The sequence below is a fragment of the Malaclemys terrapin genome, chromosome 3 (assembly GCF_027887155.1).
Source record: "Malaclemys terrapin pileata isolate rMalTer1 chromosome 3, rMalTer1.hap1, whole genome shotgun sequence".
NCBI classification, from domain to species: domain Eukaryota; kingdom Metazoa; phylum Chordata; order Testudines; family Emydidae; genus Malaclemys; species Malaclemys terrapin.
The window spans coordinates 118,124,647-118,143,412 of record NC_071507.1 but is presented as its reverse complement, the minus strand read 5'-3'; the positions used below and the strand labels follow the sequence as shown (position 1 = coordinate 118,143,412).

General features: G+C 40.2%; 1 protein-coding gene across 1 annotated transcript in view; it reads right to left on the bottom strand.

Annotated features, from left to right (window-relative positions):
- Positions 1 to 18,766, bottom strand: part of MAN1A1 (mannosidase alpha class 1A member 1) — a 217,639-nt gene that overhangs the window by 151,713 nt on the left and 47,160 nt on the right. Inside the window, exon 2 of the mRNA XM_054021752.1 lies at positions 9,781 to 9,877. Within this exon, the coding sequence (XP_053877727.1) occupies positions 9,781 to 9,877 (97 nt within the window). The remainder of the gene's footprint in view (positions 1 to 9,780; positions 9,878 to 18,766) is intronic.

Sequence of the window (18,766 nt, the reverse complement as noted above, 5' to 3'; positions counted from 1 at the left end):
AATGGTCTCAAGTTGCAGTGGGGGAGGTCTAGGTTGGATATTAGGAAACACTATTTCACTAGGAGGATGGTGAAGCACTGGAATGCATTACTTAGGGAGGTGGTGGAATCTCCTTCCTTGGAGGTTTTTAAGGCCCGGCTTGACAAAGCCCTGGCTGGGATGATTTAGTTGAGAACTGGTCCTGCTTTGAGCAGGGGGTTGGACTAGATGACCTCCTGAGGTCCCTACCAACCCTGATATTCTATGATTCTTTATCCCAGGCTACATTGACTAAAATGGCACACGGATTCATTTGTCTCCAGAACTTTAATTTTTCTGGTGGCCATTTTAAGTGGGATATGTTCAATTTTTTTCCCTGCTTATTAATCTCATGAGTAGTTTGCACCAGCTACTCAAATCTAAATCTTGCACTATAATATTCACAAGCATAATTAGCAGTGATCTGTCCATCACTGTCAAACTTCAGCAACAATATAGCTGTTATTCTTCCTTGACACATAAAAGTAAAGGTTAAGTATAACACCTCACTTGTTCCACAGTGAAGGATGTCTAGCATGACCTTTGCTAACGCTCAGGCTAAGAAATATTTCAAAGTACAGTACATCTTTAGCAATTTTCCTGCACGTCTATCTAATGTCATGAAGGATTACAACCCCTATTTAGATATCTTGTTCTTATGATTTTATGGCTATTTCTTATTAAAATACTGGTCTCTGGTTTTCAGATGACAATTTATACTGTCTGAGCACTGGAACAACTTATACTGGATGCAAAATGACAACAGTAAGTAAATTGCATTATAGACCCTTATCAGAATTTATTTACTGAAAAGCGATCCATCCTGAATCAATTAGTGAAGGTGAAATTTCACTTCTGTTTTATGGTACGTCAGAAAAACAGGGAGTTACAATTAGATCCAAATAACGTTTTAAACCATTTTGTTAAAACTATTTTAGTCAAATCAAATATTAAACCTTTCAAACAGCAATTAACTGAAACAAGAAAAATCAGTGTTCTCATAAATTTATCAGGGGTAGCCGTGTTAGTCTGTATCCACAAAAACAATGAGGAGTCCGGTGGCACCTTAAAGGCTAACAGATTTATTTGGGCATAAGCTTTCATGGGTAAAAAACCCACTTCTTCAAATGCATGGAGTCCACTGTTCTCATAAATTTAGACACTTTTGTTTCCCACACTTTTGAAAGCTGAGGACCTCCCTTCAGGAAAAGGGAACAAATCATGCCCCTCTGAAAACCTCGTGCATTTCTAGAGACCTATCCAAAAAATAATATTCTTCATAATGATACTTGCTCTTTTCTTACACACTTTGATAAGCAGTGAAATAGTTAACTTGATATTTAAATTATTATTTGACATCTGAATTAGCACCCACTGAAATCAGTGACAGGTTTCAGAGTAGCAGTGTATTCTATTTGCTACCCAATATCCATAAACCTGGAAATCCTGGACGCCCCATCATCTCAGGCATTGGCACCCTAACATCAGGCTTGTCTGGTTATGTGGACTCTCTCCTCAGGCCCTTCGCTACCAGCACTCCCAGCTATCTTCGAGACACGACTGACTTCCTGAGGAAACTACAATCCATCGGTGATCTTCCAGAAAACACCATCCTGGCCACTATGGACGTAGAAGCCCTCTACACCAATATGCCACACAAAGATGGACTACAAGCTATCAGGAAAGTTTCAGAGTAACAGCCGTGTTAGTCTGTATCCGCAAAAAGAAGAACAGGAGTACTTGTGGCACCTTAGAGACTAACAAATTTATTAGAGCATAAGCTTTCGTGGACTACAGCCCACTTCTTCGGATGCATCCGAAGAAGTGGGCTGTAGTCCACGAAAGCTTATGCTCTAATAAATTTGTTAGTCTCTAAGGTGCCACAAGTACTCCTGTTCTTCTTTAAGCTATCAGGAAAGTATCCCCGATAATGTCACAGCTAACCTGGTGGCTGAACTTTGTGACTTTGTCCTCACCCACAACTATTTCACATTTGGGGACAATATATACCTTCAAGTCAGCGGCACTGCTATGGGTACCCGCATGGCCCCACAGTATGCCAGCATTTTTATGGCTGACTTAGAATAACGCTTCCTTAGCTCTCGTCCCATAACGCCCCTACTTTACTTGTGCTACATTGAGGACATCATCATCTGGACCCATGGAAAAGAAGCCCTTGAGGAATTCCACCATGATTTCAATAATTTCCATCCCACCATCAACCTCAGCCTAGATCAATCCACACAAGCGGTCCATTTCCTGGACACTACTGTGCTAATAAGCGATGGTCACATACATACCACCCTATACCGGAAACCTACTGACCGCTACACTTACCTACATGCCTCCAGCTTCCATCCAGGACACACAACACGATCCATCGTCTACTGCCAAGCTCTAAGATATAACCGCATTTGCTCCAATCCCTCAGAGACAAGCACCTACAAGATCTCTATCAAGCATTCTTAAAACTACAATACCCACCTGCTGAAGTAAAAAAAAAAACAGATTGACAGAGTCAGGCGAGTACCCAGAAGTCATCTCCTACAAGACAGGCCCAACAAAGAAAATAACAGAACACCACTAGCTGTCACCTTCAGCCCCCAACTAAAACCTCTCCAGCGCATCAAAGATCTACAACCTATCCTGAAAGATGATCCCTCACTCTCACAGATCTTGGAAGACAGACCTGTCCTCACTTACAGACAACACCCCAACCTAAAGCAAATCCTCACCAGCAATCACACATCACTGAACAAGAACACTGACCCAGGAACCTATCCTTGTAACAAACCCCGATGCCAACTCTGTCCACATATCTATTCAAGTGACATCATCATAGGACCTAATCACATCAGCCATACCATCAGGGGCTCGTTCACCTGCACATCTACCAATGTGATATATGCCATCATGTGCCAGCAATGCCCCTCTGCCATGTACATTGGCCAAACCGGACAGTCTCTACGCAAAAGAATTAATGGACACAAATCTGACATCAGGAATCATAATACTCAAAAACCAGTGGGAGAACACTTTAACCTGTCTGGTCATTCAATGACAGACATGTGGGTGGCTATCTTACAACAGAAAAACTTCAAAAACAGACTCCAAGGAGAGACTGCTGAGCTGGAATTGATATGTAAACTACATACAATCAACTCAGGATTGAGTAAGGACTGGGAATGGCTGAGCCATTACAAACATTGAATCTATCTCCCTTGTAAGTATTCTTACACTTCTTATCAAACTGTCTGTACTGGGCTACCTTGATTTTCACTTACTTAATTGGCCTCTCCGAGTTGGTAAGACAACTCCCACCTGTTCATGCTCTCTGTATGTGTGTATATATAGCTCCTCAATATATGTTCCATTCTATATGCATCCGAAGAAGTGGGCTGTAGCCCTCGAAAGCTTATGCTCTAATAAATTTGTTAGTCTCTAAGGTGCCACAAGTACTCCTGTTCTTTTTGAAATAAGTGAGTTCATACCTCAGCTATTGGTCCTGGATCTCTGCAAACTCAGTATATGCCTTCAGAGCAGAGTTAACCTACGTGATCGGTACCCAGCTGTGAGTACCCTGGTCAGTCTAAACTGGGCGTGAGCATCCCCACAGCTAAGTCATACCTGTGTTACTATGTCCTCATCCTACATAAAAGGATAAATGGACACAAATCAGGTATTAGGAATGGCAATATACAAAAACCTATAGGAAAACACTTCATCCTCCCTGGACACACAATAGCAGATGTAAAGGTAGCCATTCTGCAGCAAAAAAACTTCAGGACCAGACTTCAAAGAGAAACTGCTGAGCTTCAGTTCATCTGCAAATTTGACACCATCAGCTCAGGATTAAACAAAGACTGAATGGCTAGCCAACTACAAAAGCAGTTTCCCCTCCCTTGGTGTTCACACCTCAACTGCTAGAAGAGGGCCTCATCCTCCCTGATTGAACTAACCTCGTTATCTCTAGCCTTACTCACTCTTGCTTGCATATTTATACCTGCCCCTGGAAATTTCCACTACATGCATCCAAAGAAGTGGGTATTCACCCACGAAAGCTCATACTCCTATACGTCTGTTAGTCTATAAGGGTACATCTATACTTACCTCCGGGTTCGGCAGTAAGCAATCGATCTTCTGGGATCGATTTATCGCCTCTTGTCTAGAGGCGATAAATCGATCCCGGAAGTGCTCACCGTTGACGTCGGTACTCCTGCTCCACAAGAGGAGTATGAGGAGTCGACGGGGGAGCCTGCCTGCCGCGTGTGGACCCGCGGTAAGTACCTTGTAGTTCGAACTAAGGTACTTCGACTTCAGCTACGTTATTCACGTAGCCGAAGTTGCGTATCTTAGTTCGAACTGGGGAGTTAGTGTGGACCAGCCCTAAGGTGCCACAGGACTCTTTGCTGCTTTTATGTCCTCACTGGTTCTTTATTCACCTACATGTGTCTGAGGGCATATCCCATGGTTCTTTGTGCTGAGACATTAGGATTCTTTCACAGTTAGTATTGTCAATTGCAGAAGAACCTATCTGTTCTTTCAAAATAGCAATGGAAGATTATCAGCACTTGAGTGATTTTTGTCTGTGTCCTCAGTGGAAAGTGGGTGGATTCCAGTCTAGGCTTAAAGCACCTCCAAACCCAGATAGAGGTTTTTGTATGTGGATGGGGTTGAGCTAAAAACCAAGTAAGAGTCTGGGTTGATTCTGCAATGAAGACATATCCTCAATACTGCTGCACTGACGACGCTTGGATATTTTAAAATTTCTCTTTTCACTCAGCTATGTTGGCAAGTGGCATGTGTGCCCATTTGGTACAAGCAGCACATGGCCCTCAAAGATCAAGTAGGAGCTCTTGAGGCCAGAGTGGCTGAACTGGAGGAGCTAAGGAAGACAGGTAGATAGACAAGACTTTCTGGGACACAGAGTCTCCGACCCCTACTCTAACAGCCTCTGTGCTGGTGAGGAGGAAGAAAGTCTAATTAGATAACATCAAAGTGGAGCGGAAGGAAATGCTCCTATAGTTGAGACCCTCCTCTTCCAGATGATGTCATAGTATCCTTTCACACTGAGGACATCCCTCTGGGTGAGGGGACCCCAGTTATTAGGAAGATAGGTAATAGTAATGGGGGATCATAGGAAATATAAACAACTGTGTTTGTAATCACCTGGAGAACCTCATGGAGGTAAATTGCTTGCCAGGTGCAAAGGAAAGGTTGCTGATTTCTCAAGACATGGAGTCCAAATTTAGGTTGCTAGGTAAGAGATTAAAGCCTAGGACCTTCATGGTAGCATTCTCCATAATGCTTCCCATTCCATGAATGTGTCCAATTAGACAGACAGAACTACAGGATCTCAACATGCAGATGAAACAATGATATAGTGAGGAATTTTTTAGGATTATTAGGAATTGAGGAACCTTTTGGAAAAGGAGGAATCTATACAAGAAGTATGGGCTCCACCTAAACCAAAACAGAACCAGATAGCTGACATGTAAAATTAAAAAGGTCGTAGAGGAGGTTTTATTTTTAATTTATTATTATTATTTTTTTAAACTAAGTGTGGAGGGGGAAGTCAACAAGTGCAGAGGAGCACATGGTTTGGGACAGAGACATCCCTTAGGAGAGGATCTTTTAATGGGGATTCTCTGTATCCTATTAAAAAGGAGAGGATAGAAACTGATAAAAATACAGGTAGGAGCTGAATAGAAACAGTCAAATGAAAAAGAGTCCTATTCAATTACATGACATGAAGGCAGACCACTAAATATTGAAAAATTTTGTAACTGCTTATATACAAATGCTAGAAGTCCAAGTACTAAGATGGGTGAACTTGAGTGCCTGGTATTAAATGAGAATACTGATATAATAGGCATCACAGAAACCTGATGATATGATAATGGGACAAAATATATAGGAATGACAGAGCAGGTTATTCTGGTGGGGGATAGGCAGTATAAATGAAAGCATGCATATAGAGTAAAGTTTAGCAAAAATCTTAAGTGAAACAAACTGTACCATGAAATTTCTATAGATAGAAATTCCAGGCTTGAGTATAATAGGAATATACTACCAACCACCTGACTAGAATGATGATAGTTATTATGAAATGCTAAAGTAGATGAGAAGCTATAAAAATAGAAAAAACTCAATAATAATGAGGGATTTCAACTGTCCCCATATTGACTAGGTACATGTCAGCTCAGAATGGGATGCACAAATAAAATTTCTAGACACTATTAGTAACTGCTTCTTGGAGCAGCTAGTCCTGGAACTCACAAGGAGAGAGACATTTTTTGATTTAGTCCCAAGAGGTGAATATAGCTGAACCACTCAGTAATAACGACAATAATGTAATTAAATTTAACGTCCTTGTAGGGGGGAAATATACCAAAGCAGCTCCCACAGTAGCATTTAACTTCAAAAAGGGGAGCTACACAAAAATGAGGACACTAGTTAAAAACAGAACATAAAAGGAAGTCACAAGAGTGAAATGCCTCCAAACTGCATGGAAACTTTAAAAAACAACATAATAGAGGCTCAAATTACTGTGGTGTTTAATTTGGGGTACACATGTAAGAGGACCAAAAAATTCAATGGCTAAAAAAAAAAAAAAAAAAAAAAGGCAAAAAGAAGAAGAAGTTAGAGACAAAAAGATATAATTTAAAAATTGGAAGTCAAATCCTACTGAAAAAAAACAAAGCAGCATAAACTCTGGCAAGTCAAGTATAATTAGAAAGGCTAATAAAGAATTTGAAGAGCAACTAGCGAAAGACAAAAACTAAACAGCAAAAAATACTTTAAGTACATCAGAAGCAGGGAGCCTGTCAAACAATCAGTGAGGCCACTGGACGATTGAGGTGCCAAAGGAGCACACTAGAAAGACAAGGCCATTGCAGAGAAGCTAAATGAAGCCTTCACTACAGGAGGATGGGAGGGAGATTCCCACATCTGAGCCATTCTTTTTAGCTGACAAATCTGAGGAACTGTCCCAGATTAAGGCATCAATAGAGAAGGGTTTTGGAACATACCGATGACCTAAAAAGTAATAAGTCACCAGGACCAGATGGTATTCATGCAAGAGTTCTGAAGGAACCTAAGTATGCATTGCAGAACTACCAGCTGTGGTACATCACTTAAGTCAGCCTCTGTACCAGATAACAGGAAGATACACAATGTGACACCAATTTTTTTTAAAAAGGTTCCAGAGACCATCTGGCAATTACAGGTCTGTAAGCTTAACTTTCAGGCAAATTGGTTAATTCTCTTCTTTACTATAGCTTTAATCAGATAAATAGATTAATATTATTTGTTGGGGAAGAGTCAAAACGATTTTTGTGAAGGGAAATCATGCCTCACCAATCTATTAGAATTCTTTGAGAGGGTCAAACGAACATAGACAAAGGTGATCCAGTGCATATAGTGTCAAAGATTTTTCTGCAAGCCCAAATAAAAGGTCCTTCACCAAAGGCTCTTAAGCAAAGTAAGCAGTCATGGGATAAGAGGGAAGATCCTCTCATGGATCAGTAATTGTTTAAAAGACAGGGAAAAGGGTAGGAATAAATGGTCAGTTTTCAGAAGGGAGAGATGTAAATAGTGGTGTCCCTAGGGGTCTGTACTGGTACCTGTGCTATTCAATATATTCATAAATGTATCTGGGAAAAGGGGTAAACAGTGAGGTGGCAAATTTTGCAGATGATACAAAATTATTGAAGATAGTTAAGTCCAAAGCAGCTATGAAGAGCTGCAAAGGGTTCTCACAATAGTGGGTGAATGAACAATAAAATGGCAGATGAAATTCAGTATTGATAAATGCAAAGTAATGCACATTGGAAAACATAATGCCAACTATACCCACAAAATGATGGGGTCTAAATTAGCTGTTCCCACTCAAGAAAGATCTTGGAGTCATGGTAGACAGTTCTCTGAAAACAGCTCCTCAAATGTGCAGTGGCAGTCAAAAAAGCTATCAGAACATTAGGAGCCATTAAGAAAGACAGATAAGACAGAAAAGATAATGCCACTATATAAATCGATGATACACCCACACCTTGAATACCACATGCAGTTCTGGTTTCCCAGCTCAAAAAATATATTAGAAATGGAAACGGTACAGAGAAGGGCAACAAAAATGATTAGGGGTATGGATCAGCTTCCAGATGAGGAGAGATTCAAAAACTGGGACAGTCGTCTCTTTTCCAAGGTGAACAAAGGGAAGATATGATAGTTGTCTATAAAACCATAAATGGTGTGTAGAAAGTGAATAGGGAAGTGTTATTTACCTCTTCACATAACAGACGGAAGTATGTCTTCACACAACGCGCAGTCAACCTGTGGAACTCGTTGCCATGGGATGTTGTAAAGGCCAGAAGTATAACCGAGTTCAAAGATGAATTAGATACATTCATGGAGAAGTAGTTTATCAATGGCTATTTACCAAGATCATCAGAGATGCAACCCCATGCTCTGGGTGTCCCTAAGACTCTGACTGCCAGATGCTGGGACTGGACACCAGGAGATGGATCACTGAATTGCCCTGTTCTGTTCATTCCCTCTGAAGCACTGGCCAGTCAGAAAAAAGGGCACTGGGCTAGCTGGACCACTGGTCTAACCCATTATGGCCATTCTTATGTTCTCATCCCTCCTCCGCCCCCCCCCCCCCCCATTTCCCCACACATACACTCACAACCTTTGAATCCTGAGGGGGGTAAAACCTGAACTTCTGGAAATGCTGCACTAGAATACTTAACTCTTGAAGATTTGCTAAATGCTGCATTTAGGCTGTTTTAGGAGTGTCATCCAAAGATAATACAATTTTTCATCTCTTCTCCCGTTTCAAGCAAGATATAAACACCCTATTTTAAAATATATATAGTTTTACATATTTTTGTATCTTTCTAATAAATCAAAGCTATGCACTATCTTTTGGGCATCAGGGAAATTAGTTCGCTTTTATTATTTCCAGAATAATGAAGACTGACAACAGTTTCTATATTCTAATAAGCAATTTTCAGGGTTTTTTTTTTCTGTTCTACAAGGTTTAAGCCAACACTAATCTGTGCATAAGAAAGCAGTGCTCTCCACTCAACCTCTCCTTTAGCTGCTTCTCTTCTATTAAGTCCTGCACCATTTCTAAATTCAAAAGATATTTCTAAAATGCATTACCTTTGTCTTCTGTCCACACTCTTCCAGTACAGCTGTAACTCTTTCAAGCTAATTTCGGGCTGAAGAAGTGTTTAACACTAATTTATAGCTATATCTCTTGCAACATTTATGGGTACAACTATAGGCCATCTCACAAAAGAGAGAACCAGTTAGAGATTTTCTCCATTTCAAGTCAATTAACAGGTCACTCACTCCTTGCCAGAAGATACTTGTGAAAGCTCCACTTTTGCACTCACATGAAATAGGTAGTGGTAGCCATGTCCCTGGTATAGCATTTAATTTTTTATTTTATGTTTTTACTGTGTGTAGCGACAAAGTGATCTAGATCAGAGTAGTGTAATACAGTGTAATTATCCACATATGGTATAGCGCCGAAATTATTCATTATCTTCATTCAGAGGAGCAAGATGACGTAACTTGTGACAAGGCAATGCAAGCCGTCACCTTAATCTGTTAACCTCTATACACCACATTCTATGCAAAAAATGTCAGTATCACAACAGCTGGGAAGAGAATGTGTATCACCACTGTAATCTCTTCAACTGGTTTACTGTCCTAACATTCATGTCACTAAGTACAAAAGTACAAACTACTCACCAAATAAATTGCTTGAATGTCCTTGTTTAGATATGGGTTTCAGTTCATTTAATCCCCAAGCGTAACGCTTATAATTATCCCAGGAATGTTTCATCATCTGGAGGGAAATGAAAGCAGGATTATAATGTTGATTTAACAAGAAAACATAACAGCAAATACTGACTGAGAATATACTGTATTTTCAAGATGTGTTTAATTCAATGCTTAAATAAATTCAGGTTGCATGTATTAAATTAATTCCTGGAATATCTTCTAACAGCACTGTGTTACTGATGCGATACTATGGTTATACTAGAGGTTCCATTTCAATTAAATCCATTCTCAAATTTATTATTGAGACCAATTAATTCTCATCAAGATGAAATTTGGTATAGAGTATATTAATTCAGTTAAGAATTTTCCTCAGATAATAAACTGCTGGAACCAAGACAAGTAAATATTACTTTGAAGACAGTCTGACGTGTTCTCCTGGAGCAGGTGAGGGCAATTTTTAAGAGATCAAAATTTGGCAGAGTTTTAGAGTAGTTTTCAATATCTGGCAAAGAGATTGTGGCTTGGATATAAACTAGCTGGTTCAAGATCCGTCCAGGTAACACCAGCGGAAGAGGTCTAGGCAAAATATCGGGGGGGGGGGGGGGGGAATTAACTTAGCTACCATAGCTGCCTGCTGCTTCATTTGAGAAGCTATGTCCATATTTTAAAATTACTATAATTTGCAACTGTGAATGGAGAGAGGGGATATCACACTGAATCATTTGCTGCTCCTGGATGTCTTTTAGCAGCAGTAGCCAATAGCTTTCTTTCTATGACTGAATGTTCACACAAATGCAAATATACCCATACCAATAGGTACACCAAGGAGTATGTTGGTCTTTGAAAGTACTAAACTCATTTTGAGGAATTCTAGTACCTCAAGGGAAGATTACTAAGGCCTGATCTACACTAGCAAATTAGATCCATTTAACTACACTGGTCAGCGGTGCAAAAAAAAAAAAAAAATCCATGTCTAAGTGGTGTACTTAAACCAGTCTCAATCCAGGTGTAGACAGCACTAGATCAACAGAAGAATTTTTCTGTCGACCTAGCTATCGCCTCTTGGAGAGGTGGATGACCTAAACCAACAGGATAAGTCCTTCTGTCAGCGTAGGTAGTGTCTACAGTGGTGCAGCTGTGCCACTTTAGCATTTTAAATGTACACAACCTCTAAAACACATATCATCTGAACAGAGTATTTCTTCAAGTGTGTTGTTTTCTCAGAGCCACAGAACCTACATATATGATCACTAAATCACACCTAGCCAGACCATAATGCTTCTCTGGAATGGATTGAAACAGGAGTTTGCAAAACGTGGGATGTGCCCCCCAGATGGAGGGCACATGACGAGGCTGTCAGACGGGTACCAGGACCTGATGGGGCCATACTGAAGAACTGGTTTCAGGAGGGGATTTTGTCTGGCAGGAGAAGTGGATGGGGCTGTGAGAGGGCATCTCAACTGCTGGAACCAGGCTCCTTGCCAGTCTTGCTTCCCCACTGCTGCAGCAGTCACCAATCAGCAGTTGACCACCTCTGCTGGGGAGACCAAGCAGAAACTCTGCAAACAAAGAGCAGAAGTCTGGACCCTGGGAGTACTGACCCCCTTGCGGACAGTGCCGCCTCCTGATCCCAGACCGTCAGAATGGCCCCATCTACACAAGTCTGATGGATTGGTGAGGACACATCACCATTCTCTGGTTAGGCTGGGTCCCTCTGCCGACCCCATTTATCTGAATACCCATCTTCCAGCAAGTTGGATTTGGTCCTGGAAGGCAACTCCTGTGCAACTGAGTAGAAGACAGGGTGGAGGAGATGGGCCTATGTCAACAGGGCAGAGCTTGATAAGGGGATGGCAACAAGGTTGCTCCTCAATACACACAGTGCCCTCTGCTGAGGTGGCGGGGGGCAGCAGCTCCTACAAAGTGTTTCACAGTTAGCAAGCCATTAAGATGGATGTCTGTTTATACCTCTCAAATAATCATTTCGTAACAAATACTCCTGTGAAAGATTAAGGGTAAGTCTCCACTACCCGCTGGATTGGTGGGCAGCGATCGTTCCAGCAGGGGATCAATTTATCGTGTCTACTCTAGACGCAATAAATTGACCTCCGAGCCCTCTCCCATCAACTCCTGTACTCCAGCGCCGCGAGAGGCTCAAGCAGAGTCAATGGGGGAGCGGCAGCAGTTGACTCACTGCAGTGAAGACACCACGGTAAGTCGATCTAAGTACGTCAACTTCAGCTATGAAGTTGCGTAACTTAGATCAATTCCCTCCCCCCCGCCCAGTGTAGACCAGGGCCTAGTCAAGTGGCAGAAGGATATTTTTACCCCCGCTCCCTTCAAGCTTCTCTGCATCTATGTAAACCAGTAAGTATGTTGATCAATTTTTTTCACTATTTAGTTTTAGACAAAGAAAAAGCTCCCTGTAAAGTATGTTTCACCAGGCATCAGTTACAACCTTATGGAATCATTATAGAGCATTCACTAAGAAGTTAACACAATTCAGAACTTTTACAACTGACACTAGTCTCCAGGTTCTCTCAGATCTCAAACTCCAGCTTCATTTGAAGCATATATTTCTTGTAATGCCAACTGCAAAATGAACTGGACACGAATCACATTTGTGATCAAGCATTCCATGTTACAATCAATGTTACCACTCCCAACTCACAGAATACATTCTTTAACGTGGGAGTGAAAGTACTGTTACATTTATACCTACATTCAAATACAGGGGAGTCGCATCTTAAGCAGGGGTTAGGTTCTGAAGTCAGCGCGTAAGGAGAAAATCGTGTATAGTCAAACACTCATTGAGTGGAACGGCGGGCGGAATCGCCCGCACTACAGGTACAGTATTTAAATTGTCTTTTTTTGTTTTTGTTTTGCTGAGCGAGTATAGTTAAAATCGTGTAAGTTAAATGCGCCTATGATGCAACTCCACTGTAGCCTCAAATGTTTGACTAGCAATATGGGAATTCAGAGTCCATGTTGCTAATCTGTCTACTGCCTAATGACCCTTTATTGTAGATGGTCTCCGATGACATATAGGCTACAAATGGAACAAATGAGTTAAAAACTGAAGGGAGCATGTTATATACTGATCAGTATATTGACCTTCATTCAAATCTACACTTATATCCAATATCCAAAAATGAGCAAAGGCAATAAGGCCTTCTTCAGATGGTGCTTGTTAACTGTTGAAATTTCTATTTACGTGAGTACACTCGCAGTGCTGGATAAGTTAACAGCCTCAAATTCTGTCATTCACTAAGGGTATGTCTACACCTACCAGCGATCAACGCTGCAGTGAAGACCCACTAAATCAATGGCAGATCGCACTCCTGTCAATTCCGGTAGTCCACCAGAAGGAGAAGCATAATGTAAGTCAACTCTCCCATGGACCCAGTGCAGTGCAGACACTGCAGTAAGTCGACCTAAACTACGTCGACTTCAGCTATATTATTCACATAGCCTGAGTTGCGTAACTTAGGTTGACTTAACCCCGTAGTGTAGATCTGCCCTAAATGTTTGCAATTCCCACTGGCTTCAATCAAAATTGTATGCCTGCAGCCAAGAGAAATATTTGACCTTTATTCTTGAAGATTTTTCAACTGCAATATTTTGTAGCAGGCTGAACCAAGGTAAAGTTTCACTGCAGCAGAGCAGGCCTGTCTACAGTAAGGGTTTGCACAAGAATCAATTTCCTTAGCATAAAACAGGGCTTTACTGATTGTCTCACTTTATTATTTCATTTTTAAAGCCAAACCATGCACACATATGGTATAAATATGAAGCAGAAGAGACTGGATATTTCCTTCCCGTCTTTTCTTGGCTTTTCATTGAGTTATTATTCCATCCTCCACTAGAATCCAGCAAGCTTCTAGAAGAAACACTCCTGCAAGACCACACCACCTGCAGCTACAGAGCAAGGAGAAGTTATGGTGGGAATCAACTTCAGAGGAGCAGGTGGGAGAGTAGCATAAATCCTGGACACCAAAAGTTAGTTTCTTCCAGTTTCCTTACCATAGCCCTGAGGTCTGCACTGGGTATGTCCATTCTCCCTCCTCCCCTCCTGTAGCATGTAAAATTGCTCTAAGAGTAAAGTGTGGCTACAGGAGAGTGAAGGGAGAATGAATATACCCAGTGCAGACACCAGTATTTAAGTAAATACTTAAAATAATTGTTTTTCTGTAATCTGCATCTTTAACCTATAACCCAATATTATAATTATACCCTTGGGATGGGAAAACATCCTCACTTCAATACCTAGTTATAGACCATAATCTATAATATGTCTTTGGTCAGATCATGACAAATATTTGTTTTCACCAAAACCTGGCTTCTCAATTTCACAAAAATGGGCAACATTTTCCATAGATTCTCTTCCCCCTCCTTCCCCGCCAGCCCCATTTTGCAACCAATTCTGCTTTTGACATCCAAATGAGACATGATTTATTTAGATACTTTCCACCCTCTCCACACATTTTCATAAACTTAACCAGGTGTAACTGAAATCTCCCAAGTATTAGACTGAAAGCTGGCTAAAGAAGAAATAGAAAGTTACTCTGTAAAGTTTAAATTAAACACCAACACAACCATAAAATAATGAGACAGTATAATTAAAATAATTTAATAGGAATCCTAGTTGTCCACTTCATTTAAACAGAGCAGCCCTAGCCCCCTGAATACCAGATTCTTAACTGCTGATCAGGAAGGATGATCATTTTCTGCATCTGGGCTCAACACTTTCCTTTTCAAAGCAAGTAAGAGTATTTAGATGATAGAAAATATAATCTAACCGAGGAATTTGACCCGCTGGTGTTGAAATAATTGAAAAGTGTTAGCCAGACCACTGAATCCACCATATTTTGTGCCAGACACTATATCTTCTACCTAGCAACAGCAGAAAAGAGTAGCAGCGATTATTTTTCTTCTCAGAAACAAATTCTGCCCTGACTGACAGATTTGCCAGAATACTTCACAACAGTTTTCTGGAAGTCGAGGATACTTTTATTATGCTCCGCAAAGACTTCTGCATATTGCTTGTATTTTACAAGAATCACTAAATATGGCTGTACTAAGCACTTATCCTAATTATTTCATCTGATGTTCAGAGGAGTTCTTTGTCATTGTGTCATGACAGCTTATTAGAGAAAAGTCTTTCATTTGGTTTCATGGAGACACTTTCCTAATGAAACAGAAGAGAATCAGAATACTTATCTTTTGGGTTACTAAATATTGCCAGGATACATGCTCGGTTGTGTTAATGAAAGATCTTAGAATACCCACTACAGTGGATTAGCTGATACAAGCAGACATGGTTTTGTGGTCTTCTGTAGAGCAATTCAGCAAGTAGAGAAAAGCATATAATATATTACAGATGTACAATAGGTGAAGTGCACCAAATAGTCAAGTCCTTGGCCCAGAGGAACTTACAGTTACATGGAATTAGTCGATACAATACAATACAGTGCAGTATGGGCTTTATAGCTGGAATGCTTAATTTAACAGTTGAGCCTTTCTTTAATCAATAAATGTGGAAACACAAGACCATGAACTGGAAGACTGTACCAAGCATTAGGGGATATATTATCATGCCTTAACAAGTATATTAAGATCAGTCAGTGACAAACATGAATTTTTAGTTTGCAGTGTTCTTGTAGCCATGTTGGCCCCATGTTGAGACAGACAAGGTGGAGGAGCTAATATCTTTTATTGGACCAACTTCTGTTGGTGAAAGACAAGCTTTTGAGCTACAAAGAGCTCTTCATGAATTTTTAGTACAGTCACATACAATCATTGTCCAGAGTTGAGTGTATGTGACAAAGACCAGCTTAGAAAACTAGGTAAAAATTTACCATTTAATATTATTAAAAAGAACAGGAGTACTTGTGGCACCTTAGAGATTAACAAATTTATTAGAGCATAAGCTTTCGTGGGCTACTGCCCTAATAAATTTGTTAATCTCTAAGGTGCCACAAGTACTCCTGTTCTTTTTGCGGATACAGACTAACACGGCTGCAACTCTGAAACCTAATATTATTAAAGTCACATTCTTCAGTTTAAATAAGTCAAATAATAAGTATATTTGGCAAAAAATGAAGATGTCAAACTGCCTCGAAGTGAATTCAAAACTGAACTAGCCAAACAGACATTTTAACAGCAGGACTTAAATTTTTGTATTTAATAAGCTTCTTTTACAAGTGTTTAATACTTATTGGTATTGAGAAAATTTCTGAGTGCAGTTCTGAATCAGCAAGTAGAATGTTCATCTGCTGAATTTACCCTTAAATTATTGCTAGTAGAATGCTTAGTGTCAGAGCCAACAAACTTTTCAAACTTAAAAATGAAAGACCCCAATGTTCTGATATGATCCATATAATAGTGGGTAAAGTTTTTATACCTGCAAGTTAACGTCATTAATAGGTTAATTGGGCTATTCTAAAAATCATGTCAACAATAAAAGGACATCTTAAGAAAAAACTACAATGCTCAATGTGGGTACTTATTTGCATCTGTATACTTGCTCTCTTTTCTTCTTCTCTATCCCCTTGTCTCTCTTCAGGTAAAAGTCACATGCTGGTTGAGTGCATAGGCTGAGACATTGCTCTCTAGAAATATCTGAACTCAGGCATGCAAGGTGCATTCACACCAAGGAAGGGGATTCATACAGGCAATACTCAAAAGACAAGGTAACATTTATTTCTATCATAGAAACTTTGAGGCTATCAACTTATTTTTCAGGAAGTAGAAAAATCTCTTAGGTGACCATGGGCGTGACTACTATTGTCAAGTCCCACTAATGCTTGAAGAGAACAAGAAGCTATTCCTCTATACAGGCTGTAACTAATTTTTTCCCCCAGATTGGGCTATCATTTAGTAATACTTTCAGGCTAGATAGGTGTGGCTGGATTACTAGTTTTATATATACCTGTTTCATAACAGTCCCTTTTTATACAAAATAATCAACTTCTGGGCACCTAGAATTCTGCATGGGGAGAAAAGCCAAGCTGTAATCTCCTACAAAGACAACTCACATTTGCTGCTTTACATAGCCATGCTGATCTCTCTCAGATAACAGAAATAGCAGACTATCTTTATGGAGAAGGAACAAAAAAAGTTAAATTGAAAAAGTAGTATTGTACCATTATAACTACTCAGAACTTTGCCGTAACTATACCAAAAACTGTTTTAAATATAACTTACAGGTTGCAAAGTCAAACACTTGAGAGTTGAGCGAGCATAAATCTGTACTTGTTTAGCAATTTTAATTCTGCCCCCTTGTGTACCTATCCTGTCAAGTGAATAAAACATGCAGGAATCGCCTAAAGAAAATGAGTCATCAGGTAATTAATAACTATCAATATGGGGGTTAAATTAAGATTGCACAGGCCACCATAAATGTGCCACTTCCTAAGTTTTGAGTGCTTGGCTTTGCAACCTTGGTATTCTTTTAACAGATTGTGTACGAGATTTCCTGATTTTGTGGGTTTGTTTGTTTTTAAAAACATCAAAGCAAAATCAAGCTGAGTATGTGCAACTAGGAACCTACTCAACCCCTTGTGAATCAACAAGGGTTGAACCCTGAACCTGCAGTATTACAGCAGAGACTGCTACTAGAGCTACAGGTCTAGCAATATGCTCAAAGTGCAAGAGTGCTGGGTCCAGGGTACAATCACGGGGGCAGGCCCAGCATAGCCTGGCTCTCTTCATCCTGCAACTGACCTAGGAGTTGGAGGAGCTCCTGCTTACATGGTGGTGTCCCCAGAGATGGAGGACTGGTTGCCAGCACCATGTGCTGGGTCCAGATGGTGGTTGAAAGGGGGGCCCAGCTTGTCTCTCCCCCTCACCCTCTCTTAGGGTGACCAGACAGCTAATGTGAAAAATCGGGACAGGGGTGGGAGGTAATAGGAGCCTGTATAAGAAAAAGACCCAAAAATCAGGACTGTCCCAATAAAATCAGGATATCTGGTCACCCTACCCTCCCTCCAGCAACTTCACCTAGCTCCCTAGTGTTCAGACAACAGGTGTTGGTGGTGCTGCCACACAGGTAAGCCTGGCCTCTGGATAAATCCATGCTGCCATTTCCTAAAAAAAGGCAAGCAAAAGAAAGGAAATTGTACGGTTAAAAATGGCTATACCTCACCAAAATCTGAATGGAATTTCACAGAACAAGAAAAGTCACTTCTGAAGCCTCAGGCCATTAACTGTGCTGAATATCAAAGGCCTGTAGCAAGTAAGGGAGGTGAGAGATTCTCAAAGAAAGGTTGCAGAAATCCTTTATAATGGACAGTGTTAGGCAACTTAAATATAGGGTCACTACAAACCTCTCCTATAGTAAGTAACAGAACAAATGGATAGGTTCAAAACCACTAACAGCCAAGCTTGCTCATTATCTTGTTGTATATGCCAAACTTCCAGGACATTCTTTCCTATGTTTTTCCATATCACTTTAAAATTTCTAGTTTTGCTTATTGTCAGCTAGCTATGACTATTAAACTTTTAGTCAAGTTTATTTCCAATTAGTTTTCTACAGACACACTTCTTTTAGTTTTCCTTTAGTGCTTAATACAAGATTTTTTTTATGCAAAGTAGCACCCCTTTCAATAGTTTGTTAGCCCTCTAGTGCTCTTTGCTGTGTTCTAGGTTTCAGAAGCCTCGAGGAGACCCAGGTAACACTATGCAGCTAGAAGTTGCATATTTATGTACATTTAGTAAATAACTGTGTCCCCTGCGGTTTGTTAATATTGTTTTTGTTGTATAGAGAAGAGACAAAACATCATAGATTAATAGACTCGTTTTAGTTAGCACTACATGCTGGACAGACAAAAATCAGTCTCAAATTTGTATTTTTTAATTAGCCAAGAAGTCTTGTTTGTTGAAGTTTAATAATTTAAAATTCTTGTGCACTTGTTTTTTCCTCAAATCATTGTGGTACCATTTTCCATTAATA